The 25,910-nt window shown below is 39.2% G+C and overlaps 1 protein-coding gene and 1 long non-coding RNA gene across 5 annotated transcripts in view; one reads left to right on the top strand and one right to left on the bottom strand.

Moving 5' to 3' along the window:
• The window catches only part of LOC137198013 (uncharacterized), a 124,247-nt gene that overhangs the window by 6,612 nt on the left and 91,725 nt on the right, over window positions 1-25,910 (top strand). For 3 of the 4 annotated variants that reach the window (XR_010931563.1, XR_010931562.1, XR_010931561.1), the window contains exons 2-3: window positions 10,314-10,419; window positions 22,163-22,279. This is a non-coding gene — a long non-coding RNA (uncharacterized lncRNA). The remainder of the gene's footprint in view (window positions 1-10,313; window positions 10,420-22,162; window positions 22,280-25,910) is intronic. The other variant, XR_010931564.1, reaches the window with a different exon arrangement.
• cited4a (Cbp/p300-interacting transactivator, with Glu/Asp-rich carboxy-terminal domain, 4a) lies at window positions 16,207-20,274 on the bottom strand. The gene is made up of 2 exons (XM_067611596.1): window positions 19,626-20,274; window positions 16,207-18,074 (listed from the first exon to the last, which is right to left on the bottom strand). Exon 2 carries the CDS (start codon window positions 18,056-18,058, stop codon window positions 17,354-17,356), a length of 705 nt encoding a protein of 234 aa, XP_067467697.1. The 5' UTR covers window positions 18,059-18,074; window positions 19,626-20,274; the 3' UTR covers window positions 16,207-17,353.

Below are 25,910 nucleotides of genomic sequence, written 5' to 3'. Positions count from 1 at the left end.
CATCATGCAGAGCTGCACTAGTTATTCTTGATAGCTGGGAAACTTTTTCATTCTTCATGGATAATTCAGGCATGAAATGTTTTATACATTTAGGTCATTTATTATGAAATCATGTTGTGAAACTTAAGACCTGGGTATGGTATGGTAAGACGTAGATTTAAAAGAACACCCCAGATACCATGACTCATTGTTTTGTCTTGGTTCCAGAGTAACACTATAAATAATACTACGGTATTTAATGGGGCAATGATCAGCTTACTCATCACGAGGAGTTCAACACAATCTGTAAAAACAGTTCTGTAATGTACTATGTGGCTCTAGAGGAAGCTTCCTAGTCTGAAAAAATGTAACCCTCATGATGTCACAGTGATGTCATCATGGTTTTCTCAGCTTGGGCAGGACGTGGGTGTTTGTAAAACAGTTGACAGGACGCCTCAAACCACAAACAAGGTCAATTATGACTCTTTCTTTTATCAATTTTTGATCCATGGAGGGTTTATATTTGTAAAACTTTCCTTGAGCCGAGAAAAGCAATTTAAAAATCCATGATGTCATCACAATGTAAAGTCTGCGGGCAGAGCGGGAAAGCATGGGAGGGGTCAGCGTGAGAAACACTACTGTGCAAATTCAGTGGGCTGCACAACACAGAGGCAAACCCAGAAGGTAGAAACTCTTTTTGGCGTATGTACCAGCCAAGTAGTTCTTATTGGACTGAATGGGCGCCATTTTCAGTTTGGTATCCAGCTCTTATAATACATCCATGATCTGGAGCTTAACTCACACTAGGAAGTAAAAGTCAGGATATCTCTGCCTCTGTTGCTTCGTTGTTGGCCATTCTTTTAATTATCCATGATATTGGCCACCACTTTGGTCTAGACTGAAATATATAACTATTGCATGGATTGCCATGGAATTTGGTACAGACATCCCTCAGGATAAATTATAAGTTAAGGCTTTGTTGACGTTTTGTTTACTGCCATCATCAGGTCAATGTTTTCAGCTGTACTTTGTGTTTAGTGTTAATTAGCAAATGTTAGCATACTAATGCACAAAACAGACAGCGACCATGGTAAACATTTCCTGCTAACCGGTACTATGTTAGCATTGTTATTGTGAGTAACATTAGCGTTTCACTGAAAGCAGAGCTGCTAGCATAACTGTAAACTCCTAAGGGACCAGTATACCCTAATTTTTTCTGTGAAACTTTATGTCAGCTTATTTCATTAATTAATTACAATTAAATCATAGTTGACATGTACTTTGTGTTTAGCGCTAATTAGCAAATGTTAGCATACTAACACACAAAACAAACAGCGACAATGGTAAACATTTCCTGCTAACTGTCACTATGTTAGCTGTAAACTCTTAAGGGGCCAGTATACCCTCATTTTCTCTGTGTGAAACTTTATGTCAGTTTATTTCATTAATTAATTACAATCAAATCATAACTGACATTCAATGCCAAAATACCTGAACAAGAGTGAAATGTTAAATGTTATTCAAGTTTCATCAAAGGAGTAAGCAGCTATTAGTTGTTCAAAACAGCAGATGTAAAAAGCCTCCATACAATGGTTATTGGTCAATCCACTGTATTCTAGATCAACTGACATTAGATAGAAGTAGATGGGCGTTTATTTTTTGTCAACACTGGCATCACTTTTTAGTATTTAATCACTCTAGCTTCCTACAATCACCTCAGGACAGAACCCAGTTTATGGCAGTGAGAATAACACTTGATCTATGCACAATTACATCAGCAAGCACAAATCACATTTCCTCAAGCTGAGGGCATCTCAAACCACTCACACCATGTCTTGCTTCTACCAGATTGGCCCAGTCCACATTTGATGACCTGTTATTGAAGACAATTGCAGCTTGTTACTGCACTCATTATCCAAATGACACCATTCTGCATGTTGATTATTTCAAGCAACTGAGGGACTAAAGACAACATCAAAGCATCAAAGGAGAGCTGAAAATTTAAATTTGATCAAAATACTGATACCGTCTTGGTATTTATTTGTCATTTTAACATATCAGTTTCAATTATCGATCCATAATTTGAGTACTGAATAATTTTTTAATGCCTTTTTGTTTGACATTGCCATTTTTATGCCTTTAACCTTTGTTTGCTCTTGGTAGAGTCATTTTGTGTTCTCATGTTTACAGAGATATTTTGTAAAACAAATTCATGTGAACAGAATTTTTTTTTTAAAGGAAGGGGGGAAATGTCTTGAAAAATATCCGGATACTTGTGGTCAAGGCCTCAGACACCTGTCAATCAAGTATCTCTTCCCCCCGAATAGAGCCAATTGCTTAGATCTAGAAATGCACAGTTTTCCTTTTCAATTTTGGATGATTAGCAACATCAAAGGTGTGCTCACTGTCATTTTTCCCTCCAAATAAAGTGCTTTAGATAATCTGGCTAAACTGCTGTCATGTTTACAACCCGTCCAATCATCTGACTGATCACTGATTACTCCATCGGACCTTTTTGCTGCTACCTCACCGCATTCTCAGAACTCAGCTGTTCACTTGGCGAGTACAATGTTGATGGAGTGGATTGTGTGAATGATTTGGAAACTCAGGCACTGGGCCTCTGTCATTATTCATTTCCACCATTTCTCTAATGGAGAATATTGTTATTTACAGTGGTAGAGCAAGAACTCAGATCATTTAATTAAGTAAAACTATTGATGCCACACTGTAAAAATACTCTTTTAAACATAACAGAAGTATTCTTAATAAAATGAAAAGAAAAAACTAACTACTTTATATATTGCTTGATAGTTTAATCTATAATGATGCATCTTATTGTATTTGTGGATCATATATTTTGTGTTTCAAAATTTCACCACATCATCCAGGCCTGACCACTCTCAAGGACTTCCTTAGTAAGGCCAATTCATGCTCTCCGTGTTCTGTATCCATGGACAGCTGTGGACTTGCACACAGACCGCGGACACGGTTCCATTCATACTTTTCAGGGGTCCGTGGACACAGACACGTTCCACATATGAACACTAGTAAACAGGGTTGCAGCTTGATAACTTTCCAAAGTTGTAAAATTCAGTCTGTGAATATTACAAACCACTGTGATCGTATTTCATTGTCTCACCAACACGCCCACACCAACACAGCCCCTTGTATTGTTTTACACAGGAATGGTTTCAGTCCGAATGCAGCTGAGGAGTTCTTGTATGTTGCTGAACAACAAGAAAAAGTCGGAAAAAGAAAAGTGACAGCTTATGAGAACAGGATACAGTTCATATATACAGTAGACGAGACAGGCATTCCTGTTTGCTTGTCTAGCATATGCGCAGTTGGTGTACTTGCAATGTGTAAAGTCACACAAATTACAGTACAGTCACAAATTTTGGGCCTCCTCATGGACATGGGCAGATGACGATATTTACATCACATGGACCAACACGGATCCTCATGGCCACGTGGACACAGAAAGCATGAATTGGCCTTCAGGGGGAATCATCAGTGTGTATTCTGAGAACTCTTCTGCATGGTGGATCACACAGATCAGTTGGTCTTTGGAAATTACCTAGAAATCCAGGAGTCATTATGTCCTAATATGAGAAATAAAACATTCTAAGAAAGAGATGAGTATATATTTCTTATTAGCAAGAGTGTGTGTTCCATCATACAACCACCCTTGATAAAATAGAGCAAAAATAAATGGGTGAGATACACAATCTACGCACAATGTCTTAATGAGACGGAGTCATGTGTTAATAAGACTCATTCTCCGACGCCCAGCGCATCACCACCTACAACTGGTTAACAGCGTCATGTGATCAGCTGAGCTTTGTCTGCCTGGTCTCCAGATTCATGTTTCCCATTTAACTGTTGTTTATTCACACATCCTCACCTTATTTCCACAGTGGGCAAATAGACTGAGTGTGACACCAAGACAAATCAATTTGAGGCAACTTGAAAAAAAATCCATCCCCCGAATTATTTCCCCAAATGTACGAGGATGTTGTTCTCTACCACAAAGCTTCAACTGAATTTAAACCATCCTGAAAACATTTTAATAGATTCACACACACAATGAAATTAAGTGATTTGTTTCAGCTCTAGTTTAGGTGCAGTGATAATATGATAGATAAAGATAGTAATGAGATAGTAACTGATTTTTTAAAAATCAGATAATCTACAGTATGCATCTTTTGAGTAGATGGAGAATAATTCTGATCTCATTTGTTATGGCGGTACCTCCGCCTCAACTGAGTCATTCAGGAAAACAGCTGATCTCGGTATGTACTGATCTCTGCGTGTACTCTCACACAGGCATCAGGCATTCAGGCATCCTAGATAGGAGGAAGAACTGGCAGACAAGTCTAGTGTGTGAAGACACCCGCAATTATGTTTGAGTCATGGCTGCACCTGAACAGGCATTGACTTCTCAAAAAAGTAAGTGTTTCAAAACACGAGCTTCTGTCATGTCTTCTGCTGACTCACACAACAACAACTCCTGGCATAGACAGACAGATCTCTAGTCACAGAGTATTCTGGCCTTCTCACCCAGTATCCTTTTGAGAATATGTAAAATTTCATATAATTTCGAGTATACTGACACTCTTGGTTTTTTACTACTATTAGGGTCATGAATTTAAAGTTTTTCGTGAGCGTGGTGCTTGACAAAAGGGTATGGGATCATTAAATTCAATGTTTTTACCCGTTTGAAACACAAATGTGCTCAGAATATTTCCTAACAACCCAATTTAGACTATTTTGACTTGGACTTTTATTAATTCTTATGTAATTAAATTCTTAATACTTAGTCTGGACCACTTTGCTCCTGACTGAAGTATCTCAAAAAATATTGGACAAATTGTCATTAAATTTTTTTATGAATTTTACTTAAATCCTAATGACTTTGGTGATCATCTGACTTCTCATCTTGTGCCACCAGCAGGTCAAAGTTTACAATTATCCAGTACAATATCCTGATTGACACAAACTTTTGTACAAACATGAATGATTCCCAGAAAATAGCAATTCCCTTACTTTTCACCTACTATCTTCATTGGGTTGACATTTTTGCTTCAGAGTGAAATGACTATTAGATGAAATGTGTTTATCAGCCATGGAGTTTGGTATAAACATTCATGTTCCCCTAAGGATGTGTTGTAATAACTTGTCATCATCAGATCACAATTTCATTTTTTGGTTTGTGAAACTAATGACATACCCATCAGGCTCAGCTATACTTTGTGTTTGGTACTAATCAGCATACGTTAATATTCTAAGACACTAAAGTCAGATGGTGACCAGGGTACTATTATCTGATAAAAGCATTAGCATGTTAACATTGTAAGCATATTAACTGCCAGCAGCAGTTACAGCCTTACTGAGCTGCTAGTGTGGCTGTAGACTCTTTAAAGCCTAATTGGTCTAATTGTGGCACTAGATAAAAGATCAAGGGAGTCTTTCCCCTCAAGACCATGAATAGTTGGTAATGGAAATCTGGCAAGTAGTTTTCAAGATACTGAAAGGTCAGCGTGCACCAAAATCATTAAGAATTATCCTCTGGGGCCCATGATAAATGTCATGAAATTTTGGGCAGTAGTTTCTGGCAAACTAAAGTCCTGGATGGATTAATAGATGAACTGATTTACCAACCTGCCTTGCCATTTATAATGGGGCAAAAAAAAAATCACAGTTCACAGTTTCATAAAAAATGAAATAAAACTGGAACACCCTCTCTTATGGTTTGACACTGTAGTGACATTGTTACACATACCTTGGATAAATGTGGATCACCACTTTTCTTTTGTTTGTCTTGGCAGTCCCCACCACAGGGGCACCTACCTCACTTGAAGTCTGAGTTGAGTCATCTAGTGAGCTGGTGAGGTGAATGCGAGGTAATGATGATGAGGCCAGCTTCCTCAGACAGCGAGACCCAGCCGTCAGATTGTAGTGAAAAACAGACATGAGCAGACCCGAGAGAAACACAAAAGTGATAGTCATACACTCCTGACAGTCATACCTGCCTGTGAGAACTGTTTACAAGGAAATATGCAGATGATGACATCCGAGCTTGGGAAAGGGTGTGGTGTATGCTCTGGTATTCTTGAATCACACAGTTCTTTACAAACACTGAACTTCTGGATTTCGTTTTCAACTTGTACTTTTAGCAGTTTAGTATCACTGGGGAACAGAATGTTTAAAGAGTTTACACGGAACTATGATTAATCTGCAGAAAGCTGTGTTTAATAGCTAAAGTCCACCACTACACCAGGTAACTTAATTTAACTACACTGAGACAAACTGTGTTGTATGACTGGGATTAATCTATTGTGTGACGCTGTTCCTTCAATGGCTACACAAGAACGTTGCCTCTAGTAGCACTTTTAAAGTGCCAGCCCCTTCACCAGGTATGGCCCCCTAGGTGAAAATTAAGTATACTATATTATACTTTAATTATACTTCAAAGAAATTATATTTTTCTATAGTTAGACTGAAGGATTGATAGCATTCTTACTTCTGAGCATTAGCACAGAGCTTGAGCTAGGAGGCTAGCATAGCATAAAGCATAGCATAAAGGGGGAAACAGCTAGCTCGGCCCTGTTCAAAGTTTAAAAAAAACACCTAAAAAATAAAGTACCTAAAGCTCACTAATTAACTTGTTATATCTTGTTTGATGAATCACTACACAAACAGAAATGTAAAAACCACGATTAGTGATTTTAGGGGAAGTTACAATGTGTATGTCTTGATAAGCAACAGTTTCACCCACCGCCCAGCACTTCTGTTGCAATGTCTTCAGCTACAGTTTGGTTGCCACACATGGATGGTGAGCAGCATATCACTCCCCCTAAGACCACAAACTGCCATCTTTACATTTCTTTTTATTTAAAGATTAAACAAATGAGATGCTTACACATGAGTCATAAGGGTATTGATTGATGGGTTTTTTTTTAACGTTGTACAAAGCCAGGCTAGCTGTTTCATCCTATTTTCAGTCTTTGATGCTCTTTTTCATGTATTTTGATGTCAAAACATATATTGAAATTTTGTTTCACTGCACCACTTAAATGTGCATTATCCCTCTAGTAGGTATGTAAATAAATGCATAGCATTGAGCAATAATTCTTAGACTGTAAATTAGTGTATTTGTACACTTTGATCACTTTAAGTACAAGTAAAGTGAAGTGTCTTATATTTATCAGGCTTATACTGTGCAACTTCTTCTACTAATTATAATATGGCTTTTAGGAAATTTACTTTTGTTACATTTTAAAAATCTTTTTCAAAAAAATTACATTTTTTAACTAAGAAATTGCTCAAAGTCCGCTTACTAGCTTTGTTTCAGAACTTTCAACCATACCTAAAAAAAGCTAGTAAGTGGTCCTTGAGTTATGTCCATTATTTATTTTTTGTCACAATACTGTTTCCAAGGTCAAGAATGAGCTTTCACATTCAGTACTAAAGTACAGTAGTAGTGCATTTAAAATAAGTGTACAAATAGTTAGTAGTACTTCAATTGTAAGTTGGTGTATTCTCTCAAAGCACACAACAAAACAACACAAGATAATGACAGACACGCCTGGGCTTGTAACTGTCTGCCAGTTGTTGCTGAAAAGGCCAAACTGACTGCTGTCTAACTCACAGACGTGAGTTATCTATGTGACATTATTCTTTGTTTTAGATCAGTCTGACTTCTATCTGTCTCTCACATAAAGACATGTTTATAAAAGCAGATGCTGCTGTACAGTACCTGGCTATTACAGCAGCCTCATCTGTTGTGGGTCTAAAAGCCCTGGTGTCAGCAGTGCTTTAAAGTATTACCATGTCAGAGCCGATGTGGTGCACAGAGACACCCTGCTGTCCCATCAGGTGGACTTGGCAGTGCCAACCCAGCTCTGTGTCCTGGATTAGACTTGGCTGGCAGACATAACAAAGAGATTGGGGCTAAGAGATGGTTACACATGCAGGGCAGTTGACGGTGACGCTTCTGTTTGAAGTGAACCAGTCTGGTCAGAAGACAAAGGGACACCGTCTGTCAGAATCGCATTTTACAAAACATCTATCAAAACACATGAGACATTAATGTTTGTACTATACACAGCAAAGTGTGACTCCTCTGTAAATTTCTGCTTCACCGTGTGACCAGTGTGACCAGTTTCACGTCGAGACTGATGTCATTTCTCATTACACACATCCGCAACTACCAGCTAAATGCACTTGTGGCAACAAATTTTGCTTTTCTTTTCATATTCTGGAGGGATTTGCCGAAATTAGTAGTTTGACTGGCGCTGTGGCTGAGCAAGGAGAGAATGTGACTCAGTAAACAGACAGTACAGTACATTGTGTCCAGTCCTTCAAATTGCATTGATGGTTCATGCAATTACTGCTATTGTAAACCCAAGATTCAATCATAGATTTTACAATACATGCAAATGCAATTTTAGATTTTGAATACAGCTACAGTAGACACCATTATTATATAAATAGACACCTGTCTTATCAAATCACAATAGAATAATCCATTCTCACCAAGACAGCAAACGGTAGGTATGTTCACCCTAAAGAGGAAATAAACTAGAAACTTCAAGATAACATTGGTGCAATTTATTTTCCTATTTCCGTTAATGGAGCTGCTGCAGTAACTACATGGTTGAGCGGTTGTGATTGCAGTAGCCCACCACAATAATTTACTATGATCACAATTGTTGTCTTGCCTTCACATTAACATCATTGCTCTTCATTTCAAGTCAAAGTAAATATGTTTTCCAGTGTTATACACATCACTCCAAAGCAGTTTGTAGTCAATTTATGATCGATGTGGTAACAGACAGTTGGTGGCTATATTTTTCTCATTTTATTTAATAGATGCAGTGCTCTGTCTTGTATTTATTTTGTATTTGCTGTATATGCTGCAGTTCAAGATGAGACCAATTTTTTTTTAGCTGTGGATGGATACACACACAGGGACACACAGACACATCAACACACAGCACCTTTCTAAAACAGGATTTACAAAGTGCTTTACAGAGAATATAAAAAGACAAGAAATGATTTTCAACAATAAAAAGAATAAAACAAGGAAGAAAAATATACAAGAGTAACACAATAAAAACTAAATAGAACAAAATGAAAACACAGTGAAAAATTACAATAGAACAAAACCACAAGTTTAAGAGATTGCGGTAAACGTCCAGTCTGTAGAAATATGTTTTAAGAAGTGTTTTAAAAGACGACATAGACTTAGTCAACCTGATCTCTTCAGGGAAGCTGTTCTAAAGTCTAGGAGCTCTGACTGTGAAGGCTCCTTTGTTTTCCAGTGTAGGAACAGCCAGAAGAGCTGCATTTGTGGACCTCAGGGGTAGCTGGGAGCCAGCCCCATCTGGGCTTTAAAAGTTATAGGTAAAATTTTAAAATCAATCCTCAAATTAACTGGCAACCAGTGCAAAGATGCTAGAATGGGCGTGATGTGCTCTTGTTTTTTTGGCACCTGTTAATGGTGGCTGCATTTTGTACTAATTGTATTTTTAAAAAGGGTTTTTTTGCTACAGAGAAAAACAAGTTGCAATAATCAAGGCGTGATGAAATGAAGGCATGAGTAAGAGTTTCCAGGATTATGGTGGATAGAAATGGCTTAATCTTTGAGTTTCTCCTAAATTGATAGAAAAAAAATTGCGCAATTCAATTGAGACAATGAAACTGAGGTTGCTGTCAAATAAAACACCAACATTTTTACACTGCTGAGTGATATAGTTGGAGTAAGAACCAGGTTTCTCTGTGATTTTAGGGTTACAACATCAGCACCAATTACAAGGACCTCAGTTTCAGAAAACCCACAGTGCAGTTTTGAACTAGAGGACCAGTACTCGCCACAACCAACATAAAAATAAGAAATCCTATTTTTGAGGTAGGACTTAAACCAACCCAGACCAAAGACAAAGTCAGTAACCAATGAAGTAGATCATTAAAGAGTATTGTTATTGTATACAAGCTTTTATATACATTATATACAAATTGGGTCAGAGACTAAGGATGGTATATCTACAGTAAAAACAATTTTCTAGTCACTACTTTTATGACAATAAAAAGCAAACATCCTATTTAGGCCACAGAAACATACAAGGACTAATAGAGCTATATGAGAGTGGTGTGAGCTGAACTGCAGTTGATGGCCCTGATATTGTGTGAAAAAGGGAAAGCATGTATTTATCGGGGACCAACAGTTCATACTCTGTATACTGGTCTTAAAGGGACATTAGATTAAGACTACACCACATGTTTTAAAGGGCTTGTAATTATGGTATTTCTGTTTTGTTTTGTTTTTTCAGTTGGCGAGAAAATGGTTCCAGATTGAGACATACGCCAGTGTTCAACCTAAAAATGGCATTGCATTAAAAAAAAGATGAAGCTGCATGGTGGGGCATGTTGCTACAGGTACCAGTGAGACAAAGAAACACGATCCATGACAGCTGGTTTAAGTGATACATTCATGAATTGGAGGGAGTATCAGCTGCTTAAACACTGTGCAGTGGTTTATAATTCTCTGAGGCAGGTTTCTACAACTCTGGAAAGTTATCGACAGGAACAATCATTTGATTGGTGGCTTGGCAATACGGTGTTCACACAATGCACGGTGTTGTCGGACGACTTTGTGTTAAATTGTGGCAAAATTTGAGCCAACCTTTTTGCTAGACAATCCTGGGTTTTTTTTGCTTTTTTTTGCTTCCTACACCTTTGATGGTGGTCTGAACAGAGTTTTTACAGCAAAAGTGCAAGTTCAACATTACGCAGAGCAAGGCCATAATTTCCAATGGCAAGGGTGTTTGCACTCAGCTGAACAAGCCATGGCAGTGAGCGCTACGCAAATTTGCCAAAGTTCAACTAAATTTGACTTCATACTGACCCCCATATAAACAGATTTTAACGATGCATCAAACCATGGCAGAAAATATGAGAGAGAACAATGATACGGGGTTGGAAATGTTTTTGCTGTTGCGTTTTTGGTCTGAGAACAGTGTAAGACTGATATATCTGTAAGCTGTAGTGCTCCTAGTTTGACCCATCAATCAATCAATCGCTACTACTGAGAAACTCATCAATATGTACCAATTTGCCACAATTATACAACGTGCAGATCAAATAGTCTTTTCAGGCCCATGAACAATTAGAGAACATTTTACCCTCTTCAGTCAGTCAGTTACAGACTAAATCCATTCCTTACTATCACTTTTTCTGCTCCATACAAGCTAAGAACTTTGGCAGTCTTTAAATCAGTTTGACAAATTGCAGTACATCTTTTAAGACCTCCCCTAAACCTCCAAACATTTCGGGTCACAGTTTGTTGATCTTTTCACACAGACCACTTCCTCTAGCTGTGTTAATATGAGGCGTAGAGAAGGCAAGCAAGATATCAGAGGAGCTTTAGGAAGACGGGTTAGATAGGATTAAGTGGTGTTCCATCAATGCTAGACTTGAGCTCACACAGTTTTTAAGGTTTTGCATTGCATATGTTTTTCAAATACCAGGCTGAATTGGATTTACCCAGCTATTACAACCACATCTGATACATGTAAATTGAAGGACCATTGGAAAAATTGACTCATCGATTTCAGTTGTTCCCAAAATTAAATAATTCTTGGAGAAAATATTTCAATTACTCAGTCTAATAATTGGAGGAAAGAAAGTCACCTTTGACTGTGCTCTTGCTGTAATGGGTTGCTCTGAGGGGGCCTTTGAGCAACCATATGAGGCCCAGAAGGCTCTCATGTTTGGTATGCTTACAGTTAGAGGAGTTATTCTGAGAGTCGATATGAAGCTCTCCTCGTTGCTTTAGGAAGTGGCACAATGATACAGTTTCCTGTTTATATTTAGAGGAGATAAGCCTCTCCTCGGCTAAGTCTTATTCAAAACGTGTGCAGATTTGAGGACCTTTATCAGGAAATCAAATTATACTGCTGTAAGTTTGCTGTACACTAAGTTTGCTTCAACACATACTTAAAGCAGCATAAATTATTTCTTTTTAATAAAAAGTTGTGAGTACAACAGTCTCTTGGTATCACCTTATAAAGTTTTTATGGCTAATGTGTTAGCAAACAGTTGCCTTGTTACACATCCAACAGAGCAGAACAACATTAACATTCATTTGGAGTTTGTGTCCACCTGACAAATTCAAATCCAGCGCTCACTCCCTTTTAGCTCTGTTTTGGTCTCAACCAACTCCTGAGGAAAAATATCTGCATTTAGAACCTAAATGCATTTTTTTATGTGCAGTTAGTTGCTAACCGTGTCTGTCGGCTATGTGCTGCTGGGCATGTAGAGTAAAGTAGGTTGATCTGAGTTTGTTCACTGTAACCAGCTGCTTGTAACGTTGCAAGCCAAAAAACCTAGAACCATTAGCCTAAACTCCTGCACAGTCAGGTGATAATTCTCTGTGGGTTTGTCGCCATAAGCAACACCTTTCACATCACACACTAGATCTGGTGTTAATATAAAAATATTGATTAGTGTAGCTTTAAATTATTACATGCTGTCACATCCCTGTAATCTTAGCCTGCAGCTAGAAGCAGGGAGATACTTCCAGATCCAGTGCAGTCCTGTGTGCCAGCTACTGTACCAGGACTCAACAACTTCATGTATGATCTCCATTAATATATCACTCATTTTTCAACTCAACTTCTGTGTCAGTGTATACTCATACTGCAGAGATAAAATAGGGTAATACAGGAGTATTTCTATCCCTTAAACAAACATGTTATGGACTTCTTCAGCATGGACTGAGCATACAGCTCCAGGCATCAAGATAGAGGGCAGCCGGTAGGTTTTTTTTTGCAAGGATCGACCATAACATCCCTGAAAGCCCATTTGCTGTAGTGTTTTAATATTTTCTGCAACATCATTTGCTGCTGCTCCATCTCCTTCTGTCTCTGTGGTATTGGTGGATGGGGTACTTGCAGTTTTGTCGACTGAAACATTACCTTGTATCCATCCTAGTAGGCTGCATAATTGTAAGGTGCACTGAATTTGCAAGCATAGACACAGTAGTAAGTGGTGCATTTCACTTACAGCAGGAAACAGGTGTGAGACACTAAAGTAACACACATGAAATATGGCATATATGATGTCTTACAGCTGGGAAACATGACCTTCAAAAAGTGTTTTCTTAACTTTTTTTTTTTCATTATTTCCTTACTTTTAATTAATTTTTTCCGTGTCTCCTTTTTTCATTATTTCTCCACTCATATGCCTTCCTTTTTCATTTTATTCAATTGCAGTTTTTTCTCCATTGGGGCTGTTTTACTATGTTATATTAATAGTTTCTTTCACCATGTTCGTTCATTGGTTACAGGTATAACGGTAGAGCAGAAATTCTCATGTGTGTGATTGACGCCTGTGCTTACAGTATTCACTTATGTTTGACTGTTTGACCCTGGCAGAGACCTGTGTGGGGTCGATTTTTGGTCTTGTTTTTAATTTTGTAGCCAGTATAATAAAGGCTTTTTATCTTTTTGTACTTAGCCAAAGCAGGAAACTGTCCCGTAAAAAAAAAAACTATAGACACACTGTGGTGGTTGCTTTATGACTTTTTGTGTATAAAACGTTACTATGGATACATTTCTGTAGAAAAGATATTGCTGCTGCTGCTTGTCTACTTACTAGCTGCGACTTCTTCATTATCTAAAATTTCTTCAGCCAGCCAATACAGAAATTGAAAAGTCACTTTGGAGGGCTCTTAACTTCTGTAGATGTTATGTTTGCATGAATATTCACGAGGAGTATGTCATATTATTCTGAGACTGTCTTCACAAAAAAAAAAAAAAAATGACATAATCAGCAAGTGCCCAAAACAACATGTATACATGTAAGTGACAAAGGGAATCAGGTGATTGTCTAGTGTTATTATACAGCGTACACGTAGAGAGGTGTGGGTGGATGGATGGGTCAACAAAAGGTCAGACTTTAATACAAGAGACAGCTGTTAGATGTGTTTTTTCCATTTACAAAGAAACATTTCGCTTTCCTGTGGATAAAATTTACAGACACTATCTGTAAGCTGTCAATGATTCCATCAATACTGCGTTCGTCACAATATTAGACTACTAATCCCTCTAGTCTGCTGCAGGTTTGCACAACCGGTTCTCATAGTTTTCAAAAGTGTACTAAGAACAGCTCAAGGACAAAAGCAGCACGTGTATTTCAGGTCTTCTTAATATGACTTTACCGCACAGCTAATTAGAATTTTAATGAGATTATTTTTATATTTGTCTCTATATATCCCTACAGAAATGCTTTTCTAATGGCAGCGAGATGGTAAAACAAAACCTGTAGCTGACCTACAATGAGCTCTTCATTCAGTTCAGCTGAGGTGAACTGAGTTGACAATGTCAGCATAAGGTCACATAGGAAGAAAAACACGCGTCATGTAGAATGATTGATTACATCAGTCGTCGCGGCAGGATGTCTCTATAAGATTATGAGCTGTTTGTAATAGATTTTTGAAGATGGGCAGATGCATATGTGTTATATCATATTAAACAGGATAAAATAGAACATGACTACTGTTATTCTGGTCACATTTCGGTTAGCACTTTATATTACCCAATGAGTTAAAAAAAAATACATTAAAAACAAAATGTGGTTCCAGCTTTGTGTTGACAATGCTGACTCACTACTGTTTAAGATATATTCTATAGATTGTACTTGTACTGTGGGCGGCGAAGTGTCTAAAACCCACAACATAACAAAACTCAGGCGAATAGATAGCATCTCAAAGCAGTTTCAGCAGTATAAACCACTAAGACAAGTATAGTATTATCCATTTATCAAATCCGTCTATCATCTTTTGACGACCAACGATGGTTAAAGGAATCACTGACATACAAAAAAAACCCATTTTCTTTAAATAAATATTTTATTTGAAAATAAATACATTTTCTTAAAATAGAATCAATAACATTACAAAAGCTTTGGGGAAATGGGAAAGGAGGAGGAGGGGGGGGGGTTACCCAAATGAATTATGTGTAATTTGGAACAAGGAGTACAATCTCACACGTTTATCTACCATCTTAAGATGAGTTCCCACAAAGTTTTGTACTGTACATTCTCAGCTGCTTTGTGGGAAAAGTGGTGGCATCCCTCACGTTGGCTTTAACATGCAGTCTACTTGGTCTTAAAGCTTCAGGCCACGCACCCAAACAACTGGTATACTCGGACTGTATCTACACACTCGTTTCGTAAAAATGTAGGATATAATCTCTTGTCAACACATTGAAATCGGCCACTGATTTTACATTTACATCTGACAATGTTTTTTCGAAAGTACCTTAAATGTGTCTAGATCAACTTCACCTCTAGTCTACAGTACAAAGATACAATACACATGAAGGCGGCGCTTTTTTTGATATAGCAGTAATCGCAGGCCACTGTCGCTAAGGCCAGAAGTATTTCCATCTTATCATGTCAATGTATCATGTGAGGTCACGAGTTTGTCTGACTGCAGTTCGCCAGGCAGAAAGTGCCACTTTACAGCAATGTTTCAATGCCCATTATTTTACTGGAGAGCTTGGAGATGGCAGATCTCCAGAGAGACAGGGACAGCACAGTTGTATTGGAACAGATTAACACAGTGCACCAGCGCAGCCCTGACCTCTCTGACAGCTCCACAAATAGCATTACGAGTGCAGGAAGTTCTCCCTCGACCGGCCTGCAGCGGCAAAGCAGCAACCTTGACAAAAACCTAATTACCTACTGTGCTAGGAAAAAAAAAAAGAAGAAAAAAGCGCCACAGAACATGTCCGTTTTATAATTATTGAGTCATTGGAGAATGTGCAAGCCGACCTCAATTAAGACAAGCGTGTGAGAACATGTAATTTAAATCTAATCAGTAGAAAAGCAGCAGAGTAAGCTAATCTATGGCAAAAAAAAACAACAACTTTGCACGCTTTGTGGTCTTCGCTCGCTCTTCCCGCCTAGTGAAATCAATGCCACAGGTAGCGGCAGCTTTAAATAATGATTAAACTAAGTGCTGCCGGGGAGTGCTGTGTCCACATTGTGTGGACACAGCACTCTCTCCCCTCTCCCCGCCCAGCCTCCAATCAGCTTCAGCACACCGGTCCATGGTTTAGGGAGGACACCGCCATTTGATGGGTTTTAGATGCCTCACTGCGCTGACCACACACAGATGTACACAAATAACACACAGATGTAAATTCCGCAATCACGCACTTCTTTTTTTTTTTTTTTTTTTTTTTTTTTTAAACCAATCCCGCTTTTAGAAAAAAAAAAAAAATCAGGTCTGTGACCAAACAGCTCCTGATAGCACTGGCTGCTTTTTTTTTTATGTTTGGCTTCTCGTGAGTCTTGCAACAGGCCACAGTTTCTCATACTAATTAGCTTCCTCCCTCTCTAACTCTTCTTGCTATTCTATTAAGCAGTAACCCAGGATTTGCTTGCAATGAGCACCTAAATGTTTGACTCAGAGCAGTGAGACTGCAGAGCCATTTTCTACAGATGAATGCTTATTTTAAGCCAACACTCCAAGCAATGTGCTACTTTGCCAGTGATTCAGACACAGTTAATTAGCAGGGAACAGATGCAATACATTTAATGATAGCTGATTTGATCAGAGTCAGGTAAATGACACTGAAAGCTAAATAATCAATGTAGCACATTTCAACCAGCCAATCCCGAATAAACCCTGTCAGTCAGGAATGCTGTGCAACCTCACTCCCTTGCCCTTGAAGGAAATGTGTGAACTACTTGTAGGAACCTTCTTGGTTTTGAAGAGCCAGCCTTCAATATGCACATAAATTGCTGGGAAAAAAAACCTCCTCTTAATCCCTTCATCCTTGTATAAACAAATTCAGAGGACAGCCATTTATAAATTTGTAAAACATCTGCTACTAGTCTAATTGAAGGTGTCATCAGAGATAAAATACATTTAGAGATGCCACAGAATCTAGCAGACCCAGATGGACAGTCTTTTCAGGTCGCCTTCCCCCGTTGTGTGTGTTAAGTTTACAATTATCCCAAAGCCTTGGCACCGCAGGCACATGTGCTGAGGGCCAGATGGGTACAGACAGAGTCCGCTGCATCACAATGCCTCAATTTGGCCAAAGACCACAGATCTTACTGGCACCGGCTCAAAGAGGAGAAACTTGGTGCTTTTGGTGCGTTTTATTCGCATTACAATTCTTCATCAACTCACAGGCAGGGTCAGTGTGAAGTCTTACTAGACACTGTCAAATACACAGACACAGAAACACCCAAACAGAACAGAGAGATTGTCTCCTCTTGCTGTGCTACTGTGGCCACTCAGTCATTCTTTGGGGTGTCCAGTCCAAACAGACCAACCAGCATCCAGCCGCTTTGTTCAACAGCTCACCGTGCTCGGCTGCTGTTTGCACACAAAGTCTGATATAAAGTCAAACTCATTCTGTCCAAGGAAGAGCTCTGGCAGCTCCTGAACACGGTCCAACCCAAACTCCAGCACCAGTGAAGTCAGAACCTCCTCATCGATCAGATCCATGTCCATGCCATTTAGCCCCAAAGGGGCGGCTATGTGCTGCATACCTGAAAGCTGGGCTGGACCCATCCGGTATTGAGCACCATTGGGCAGGTGGTGGCCATTGGCCGTGCTGAGCGGATGTCCGTGATACTGAGTGTTGAGTTTCTGCAGGTGCATGCTGGCCATGAGCTGCTGGGAGGTGAGGTACTGCTGTGGGTGTCCACCCTGCTGCTGCTGCTGCTGCTGTTGCTGCTGCTGCTGCTGCTGAGGGTGCATGTGGTGGTGCTGCTGCTGGGGGCCCTGGTTGTTGTACATCATGTTCCCAGACATCATCTGATGGTGATGGTTGGCCATCGGAGCTCCGTTCACAGGGCCTGCCATCCCTCCAGGCCCCACCATACCCGACCTCTGTCTCATGGCCGCCTCCATGTTGCTCTGAGGATTCCTGCCATAGTGCATCACCTGACCGTTGGGCAGGCTGCGCATGCCCGGCTGGCCATTGTGCTGCGGAGGTCCGTTCATGCCCATCCTGAAGCCGTGGGTCATGGGCATCATCATGTGTTCAGCCATGGCTGCTCTTGTCACCCTGGAAACAATATTTGTGAACAACAGTCAAGCCCAGTTCTTAATTCAACCCATAGTCACAGTTACATAATTGTTTTAAAAAAACCCATGATTTAAAGGGGCACTCCACAGATTTCACACATCAAGTTAAGTTTCATCATCATGAGGAGTACTTTCCTGCCCGTGTGTACAAAGTGGCTCTGGAGGCAGCTCTCTACAATAAAAAAATATCCCTGATGATGTCATCGTAATGTCATCAGGGTTTGGGCTTGACCCAGTCTGTATTACTAATTGGATGTGTGAGATTGGATGATGTGAGCATTTAGTAGACATGGAGGGTCTAACAAAAGAAACGCTATGAACTTGCATTGTGGGAAATGTAGAATCCAGCATTTTTGTAGCTTCAAACATACTAGATACTAAAAGTCAGCATATCTCGGCTTTTGCTGCTTCAATTTAGACCATTCTTCCTTTAATCTGTCTCTTGTGAGTCCTCCAAAGTTATAGTAGTACAATACTAAATCACTTGAGTACCCCTTTAAAACAATACAATTAAATAAAAACACCTTCATTGTCTTGAGCAGGAGCCCTTTCTCTACCGAAACTATTCCTCCACGCCTCCATAGTTCCTCTTTCTTTATTGGATACTTCCAGTCACATAGGAAGTGTCTCCTAAAAAACCCACTTCAAACCTCCAAAATTACACCATCAGTGAATTACCACTGGATATCCCACCAGACGAGGGAGGGCAGCAATACCCTTGCAGCCAAAAGGACGCAGAGGAATGCTTCTCCAGACCACACACACCTCTTCCCCTTCACACACACACACACACACAGCCTCCTCATACAATCATTACAAAAGATCTCCAATTAAGATAAAATACAGATGACAAACAGATCCTGCTCAGCTGAAGCCGTAATTTGTCGTCAAACGTGATTGGCTTGTTAAAATTGATCATATTCTTTTACAACCTGCTTCTAAATGGGATGATCATAAAAAGACATCCAGAGCGAGCCATGCACTGCTCCTTACTGTGTGTCTGGCTGTGAAAAACAAAGACATTTCAGGCTTTTAAATCCCCCCCCCCCCAAAAAAAAATTGAACTCTGGTGTTGCTCCGGGCTGCCTGTGGCAAATCAAGCCTTTTTAGTGCTGATCAAACAAGACAGCAACACTTCCCTCAATAGCCTAAATCCTTAGAATATTCTGCTCTTGTGTTACCTAATTATACCCTATCTGCGGAGCCTTTTTGCAGATCTGGATTAACATTCAGCCAAATGCCACTTTGTAAATAGATAGTCTGAGGGAGGATAATAATTTCTGGCATTATTACACAAGCATGAAACCTCTTTTTTTTTTTTTTTTTAAATCCTCGGAGACTGTGTATGTGGGTTATTTGACATTATTCTAAAGAATAAATAACAAGGTGAAAATGAGATTGATCTCGCTGCCTGTAACCACATCTAATCAGTCTGAATTTATTATGTAAAGAAATGAGAAACTAGTCTGTAATACAAAGGCAAAGTGTTGCCTCTCTACCTGCTTTAGGAGTAACAGAAGACGACACCTACCCGATGTAATAACGTGAAATCCGTACGGAGAAGTTGGATCGGCGCCGGGTCTTTTTTCTCCAGCTGATGCTCCGGCTACAAGCAGCCCTGCAGCGGATTCAAACTCTGCGGCGTCTCGGCAGTCAGAGGAGTTTGTTTTCTGGGTCAACTCGGGGATTATATACATCTATAAAGCACGGAGAGAGCGAGCGAGAGAGAGAGGGAGAGAGATAGCGAGATAGAGAGAGGAGGAGCTACCGTCCTCTCTGTCTCCTTTGTTGCCATTGGTCCTCCCCCTTAATCACTGTGCAAAGAAACATTCACTAACTACCTCTCCACTGATCCACCGGAGCAGCAGAGCCCCGCTCAGCACAGCAGTAGGATATATACTGGAGAGATTTCACTGCCGTTTGCCTTCATTACCCTTTACACCATTATCTGTAATGATCCTTACTCTCTTACCTGAAAGCTTTTCTGTTTAAAGAGCAGCAGGGAAGGATTCCTCAGGCAGCAAGCAACGCAGAACCACTGAGAAAGAAAAATGATTTGAACAAAAATTCTTTCCAGCAACACATTTAAATGGATTTGTAGAGAATTCATAGTGCTTTGTAATGAATGTTTTTGAATGAAACCAGCAGTATTAAAAGTCCAAAAGGAAATAAAATGATTGTTTCATCATTTTTTAATAGCTAATGATGACAAAAATTCATTATCTGTTTACAGCAAAATTCCATTACCTTGACTTTCAAGCTCACCTTGTCTCCCAAACAATATCTTGAATAGCACTAATTTGCAAAAGCAAATACAAATAAAAAAGGCCACATATGACAAAAGCTGTGACTCAAACAACAGTAGAAAATACAGACACAAATGGAACAAAAAAAACAACAAAGTTACAAAAACATTTTTAAAGTAACAGCATGAAATTTTTTTTTTTTTTTTTTTTTTTTTTTTTAATAAACTCATCCGCAAAGCCTCAATATGTTCACACTGAACGGATCTGTAAAATATTCACTGTCCATTTATTTTGTCTTCCTAACAATATCTGCTCATGGCAGCTAAAGCATAATGACTGTCTTTATGGTTATGTTTAGGCAGTTAGAGTTTGGGAAAGATTGTGGTTTTGGTAAAATGTTTTAAAAAGTCTGGCTTGACGCACGAGATCAGATTGTTTATTTTTTCGAATCTTGGCCAAACCATGATCTTTCCCTAACACAGCTGACTAGGTGTGTTGATGTTGAATATAAAGTTAACAGCATGTTAAGTAAACTACATATGATTCAGCCACCGCAGTGATTTCCCAAACTTGATGAAACATGAACAGGTTATTTCAGTATTTCAATATGTAGTATTCTGTGAGAAAACAGATTTTGTTATTAAACATGGCCATATATGAGTATAAATATGTTGCCATGTCCATTTTTGGTTAAAACAATATTCAGTGATTCAGTGATGTTAGTGGATGTAACTTTAAAAATAACATATACTTCCCCTTACAAATGAGAAGTTGAACTCATAATCAATAAAACAAACTTTTACCCAATTCAGTACATTCAGGGGATTTTCTGCTCAGCCTTACTGGGCCTGATATGAGCAGTAACTAATGGTGGCAAATGTTAACAAACCTAATAACGATATAGAGTCTGTCTGTATATTTCTCCTGCAGTAATACTACTATTTCCCTACCTTTTTAGCATGTCACAGACAAACATTGCAAAGGTTAAAAAAGTTGAACAGGAAGTAAACACACTTCACCAGGAGACATTTTTGTCGTTCCCTGCTTGCGGTCCTGTTTATGGATGGATTATGAGAACTGGATACCTGGCGGTCCTTCTTTGGCTGAGCCAGATGACTTCCTGCTGTCTTTCTCTGCACATATTATGGACATAGTTTTATTTTTTATAACACAGTTTTACTGATTTGTCTTTTTGAGACTATTTTCACATTTTATAAGTCATGTTGGGGTGTTTCTGGCAGCGTTTTCCAGCTATTTCTTTTACTATGGTTTTGTACTAGTCTTTTTGGGTCAGTTGGTGTCACATGAGCTGCAGTACCAACTGTGGCCACTGTGACAAAACTGCCTCATAAGACGGCGCTGCTCCTGGAGGCTTGTGGTCTCATTCCACTCGCGCTAATGACATTTGAAAAGCAACTAACTCTGGAAAATCAAGAAAAATAAAGGGAAATTTAATAAGCATTGATCTTGTAATTACTAAATATGTGGCTGCTGTTCAGCAAACGCTACAGTGTCTCACTTTAAGATTACTGAAAGCCTCTGTTATTTGGGCAAGGTAGGGGTAACATCTTTACTGTAAAAACATGCCATGGATGAGTCTACATGGTCCACACCTTTTCAGATGAAAATTTTTTTTTTTTTTAATACAAAAATCATACAAAGAGTATATTCTGTATCTGTGATTTACTATTATTTATTATCTCTGATCTCCATTGCGTTGGTCATAACTACAAGATAAAAATGTGGCTTATCTTTTAATGCAAAAGCTATGATACACTCCACTGACGTGTGTGTTAAAGACATGATACCTTGTTCTTTACAGCAAGATGGAAATCAAACCACCTCCATCCAGCTCCTGAGCCAGCACGCACCAGCTAGTCCTTTTGTTTTGGCCTCCCTCCCTGTGTGGAGAAAGTCAAGCCCCCTCAGCAGGAGCTTGGTATGTATTCCTGTTGACATACACACACACCCTCCGCTGCAGAGGAATGTGTCCTATTTTTGGGCCCCTAAAGTCAGCTAGACTCGCAGCCTCTTTCTAATGCTCGATTCACTTGACCATTGTGTTTTCTCTCTTTCGGGAGGACGCTGTATGTTTTTGATCTGCAGCCGCAGTCTCCTCCATTTATTTTTGAAGGAGCTGTTGTTGTCAGCAGTGACGAGTACGTACTGTAGCTTGACTCAGGCTTACATTGTTAAATACAGCTGGACTTTGGGTGCAGATTTCCAGTGATGGAACTAAGTACATTTACTCAAGTAGGGAATTCCTTTATACTCACATTTATACACAACGCTACATTTATTTCACAGCTATAGCTACTAGTTACTTTTCAGATTAGCATTTTGCATACAGACAATTTATAATCAGTTTATAAAATATGATGCATTGTTAAAGATTAAACTACTCAGCAGTATATAAAGCAGTTAAATGAGTAGTTTGACATTTTGGGAAATACTTATTCATTTAATTGCCTACAGTTAGATGAGAAAATTGATACCACAAACAAGTGTATCTCCAAAATAAAACCATTCCTTTAAAATTAGATCCACCTAAACCAACTACAACATTAAAGTAATGTCATTAATAATTATTCAGTAATATAATACTCAAAGGCCTCCTCTTGTATGTTTATTATAGAACAATTTTGAATAGTGTATTATAGTGTTTATAGTCTGGTGTTGATATTGTTATGCTTTTCTTGCTAGCAAGTGATCTGAATACTTCTTCCACCACTGCAGATTTCAGATAGCGCTACTGTAAAGGCAACAGAACAACACGTTTTTGTATTATGTCAGTGAGAGTTTGATCCAGGGATAAAATGTCTTTTCCTAGATGCCAAAGGACAACACATCATTCATTTGTGCACTGCTCCGCTGAATGCTGTCAAGTGCTGTTAGACACGGCTGGATGTAATAACGTGACAACCCTTCAGACTGCTTATTTTACCTCATCTGCTTGTCTGAGAATTACTTGCTGGTCCGAGTGAGACAGAAAATGTGTTCTGACAGTTAACCAATGAAACGGTTACTCTTGGTTATTGATCATGTGCGCTGTGCTCCATCTATATCGGTGACTCACTGATCCAACATACTAATCTTCTGCAGCCTTGAACCAGCAAATGCTATCAAGTGAATATTATTGTGTCTTTATGTAATGACCACACAGTTTTTATGCAAAGGTAGGAGGGACGGATTGAATGTAATTTGTTTATGTTCAACTCCTAGAACAAAGACAACAACAGGGGCTAGCACTGATTCACTATCTCTCTGCCTGTTTGTCTCTTTCTTTCTATCAAGCCTACTCATTTTCTTATTTTCCTCCCTCGCACTGTATACGTCCAGGTTTCATATTACTCATTGCTTCTTGTTCCCTGTTCTTCCCGCCCCCGCAGCGCCCCCACCCCTGTCCATTCACACTGACTGTTTCTCTTTTGTATGCTTATTCCAATAAAGGCTTTATGTATTGTCACAACATGATTAATGCAGTTTTCGCAAAAGGCAATTATTGCCAGCAGAAGGGCAGAGCCACACACGAGGTAATCACAACAGACCACTGCTCGAGCTGCAGCTCCCGCTCTGCCACTTGCCCTCATCCAGAGAGAGAGCACCGGGAAATAGATCTGTAAAAAGGTCATTGGAATAAATTGCCTCTTAGGTACAGTAAATGTGTTTCTATGTGTCCTCCGGCAGCGAAAACCGCCTCTGAAGTCATTGAGCTGTATGAGTGGCATATTCATTAGACAGTCTGTTATGACATTTGTGATAAATAAGAAGATTATGGGTGTTTTCACATTTTGTTTATTTGATAAGAACTGCTTAAGTACAGCTGTAAGGACATATTTTATTTTATTCTTTAAGCAACACAGCAGGAGAAGTGAGGCGCTAACTGCTGGGCTCTAATTAGCTGGTGTGTTGACTTGAGTTCGGCTGAAATGTCTTAGAGCGTGACATTCACATAGTGATATTTTAGAAAAACAGATAGGACGCTGGAATCCAACTTAGCCTCCAGTGTTGAGAACTGTAAGCTTGGATGCTATTTGAAAAGGGATTTTTTTTTTTTTAACATCGTGGAAAAAAATGATAGCCATGTCAGAGGGGAACCTAATCTGTCTGATGTTTAGTTGTGAGCGTTTAGATCATCAAACAACTCAAGACGTATGATCGCACAGCTGGTGGTATGAGGGTTAAAATACAGTGCGTTCACAAAAGTAAATGAAATAAACAAAGTAAATGAAAGAATGTAAACACAGCATGAAACAGCCTGATCATGGACCATACAGTGTTGTGGCAATGCTTTCAACAAAGAAATCTGACACTGAGCTATAAATTAAAAGTCCACATTGTAGGTATCTATGACGAGACTGCAGGTAATAAGCATAAATCTGGGAGTCTACAGCCATTCGAACAGCTCAGTGACACTGAGGAGTTCAGCCAGTGCTGTGAGCTAAAAGCTAGCATTAGCATGCTCACATTGACACTGTTAACATGTTGTTTAGTAGGTTAAATTTACCATATTCACCACTTACTGTGTTCACTATTACAACTTTATCTTAGTTTAGCGTGACTTTGCTATTTTGCCCCAAATACAAGTAGCCTACAGGTGATAGAATGTTATTAGTCGTGCAAGTAGTTCAGACACAAACCAAAGTACAAAGTGAAATCTCAATCTTACAATCAACAAAATGATCACACTTCATCCTGAGGGGAACATGAATGTCTGTACCAAATTGCCTGGCAATATATCCATTAGATGATCCATCATCATTCATCCTCTTCTGTACAAAATGTTCATTGCAATCCATCCAGTATTTGTCGAGATATTTCAGTCTGGCCCAAAATGCTGGACCAACCGAACCACTGACATTGCCATGCATAGAGCCGTACCACTAGCATGGCTAAAAATTATGCCAAATATAATATTTTGAACTGCTGGCTCTTTCAAAAAGTATTTTAAATGTGCCTTTTCTTCCAACAATTATTGTATATTTTTTCCCCCAGAATTTTGTCCTTGTGAGGGTAAACAATTTAGATCATTATGACACACTACTGAGACCATGATTCCACCTCTAACAATAATAATAATAATAATGTATATATATACACACTCATATATAATAGTAGCATGTAGCGTGTATTTGACCTGTAATTTCAACCAATTCTACAATGAATCTAGAGAGAATCTTAGTGCCTTATACACATCCTTTCACCAGTGGACAAAGATGAGAATACCAGTCTCATATATCTGTCTAACCACAGTGTTCACTTCCTCGTTGTGTGTCTAACAATAGCGGGGGGTGGGGGTGGGGGGCTCCTCTCCTCCTTCCTTTCCCTCCTCTTGCACTACTCAGTAGGGAGGGGCGTCCCACCTGCTGCGCCAGGTAGTAGAAACAAGAGCATATGTTGTTTTATTAGTCTGTGTTTGTGTGTGAGCAGCCATGTCCGTTCATGCATGTGTGCTCGAGGTGCTGTTTCTCCACTAATGTCTGTGTTTGCATGGTGGGGGAGGGGAGGGGTGGGTGGGCCGGCCTCTCAGATTCCTGGGTCTCTTGGTGTGAGCTCTGTTGTGCTCCAGT

This window comes from Thunnus thynnus, chromosome 15, assembly GCF_963924715.1.
Source record: "Thunnus thynnus chromosome 15, fThuThy2.1, whole genome shotgun sequence".
Lineage (NCBI taxonomy): Eukaryota > Metazoa > Chordata > Actinopteri > Scombriformes > Scombridae > Thunnus > Thunnus thynnus.
Note: the sequence above shows the minus strand (reverse complement) of the source record. Positions and strands in the feature narration are given on the sequence as shown.

What these genes read in the sequence shown, in the direction of transcription:
- cited4a (XM_067611596.1), bottom strand. Translation starts at nt 18,058, where the DNA reads ATGGCTGAACACATGATGATGCCCATGACCCACGGCTTCAGGATGGGC.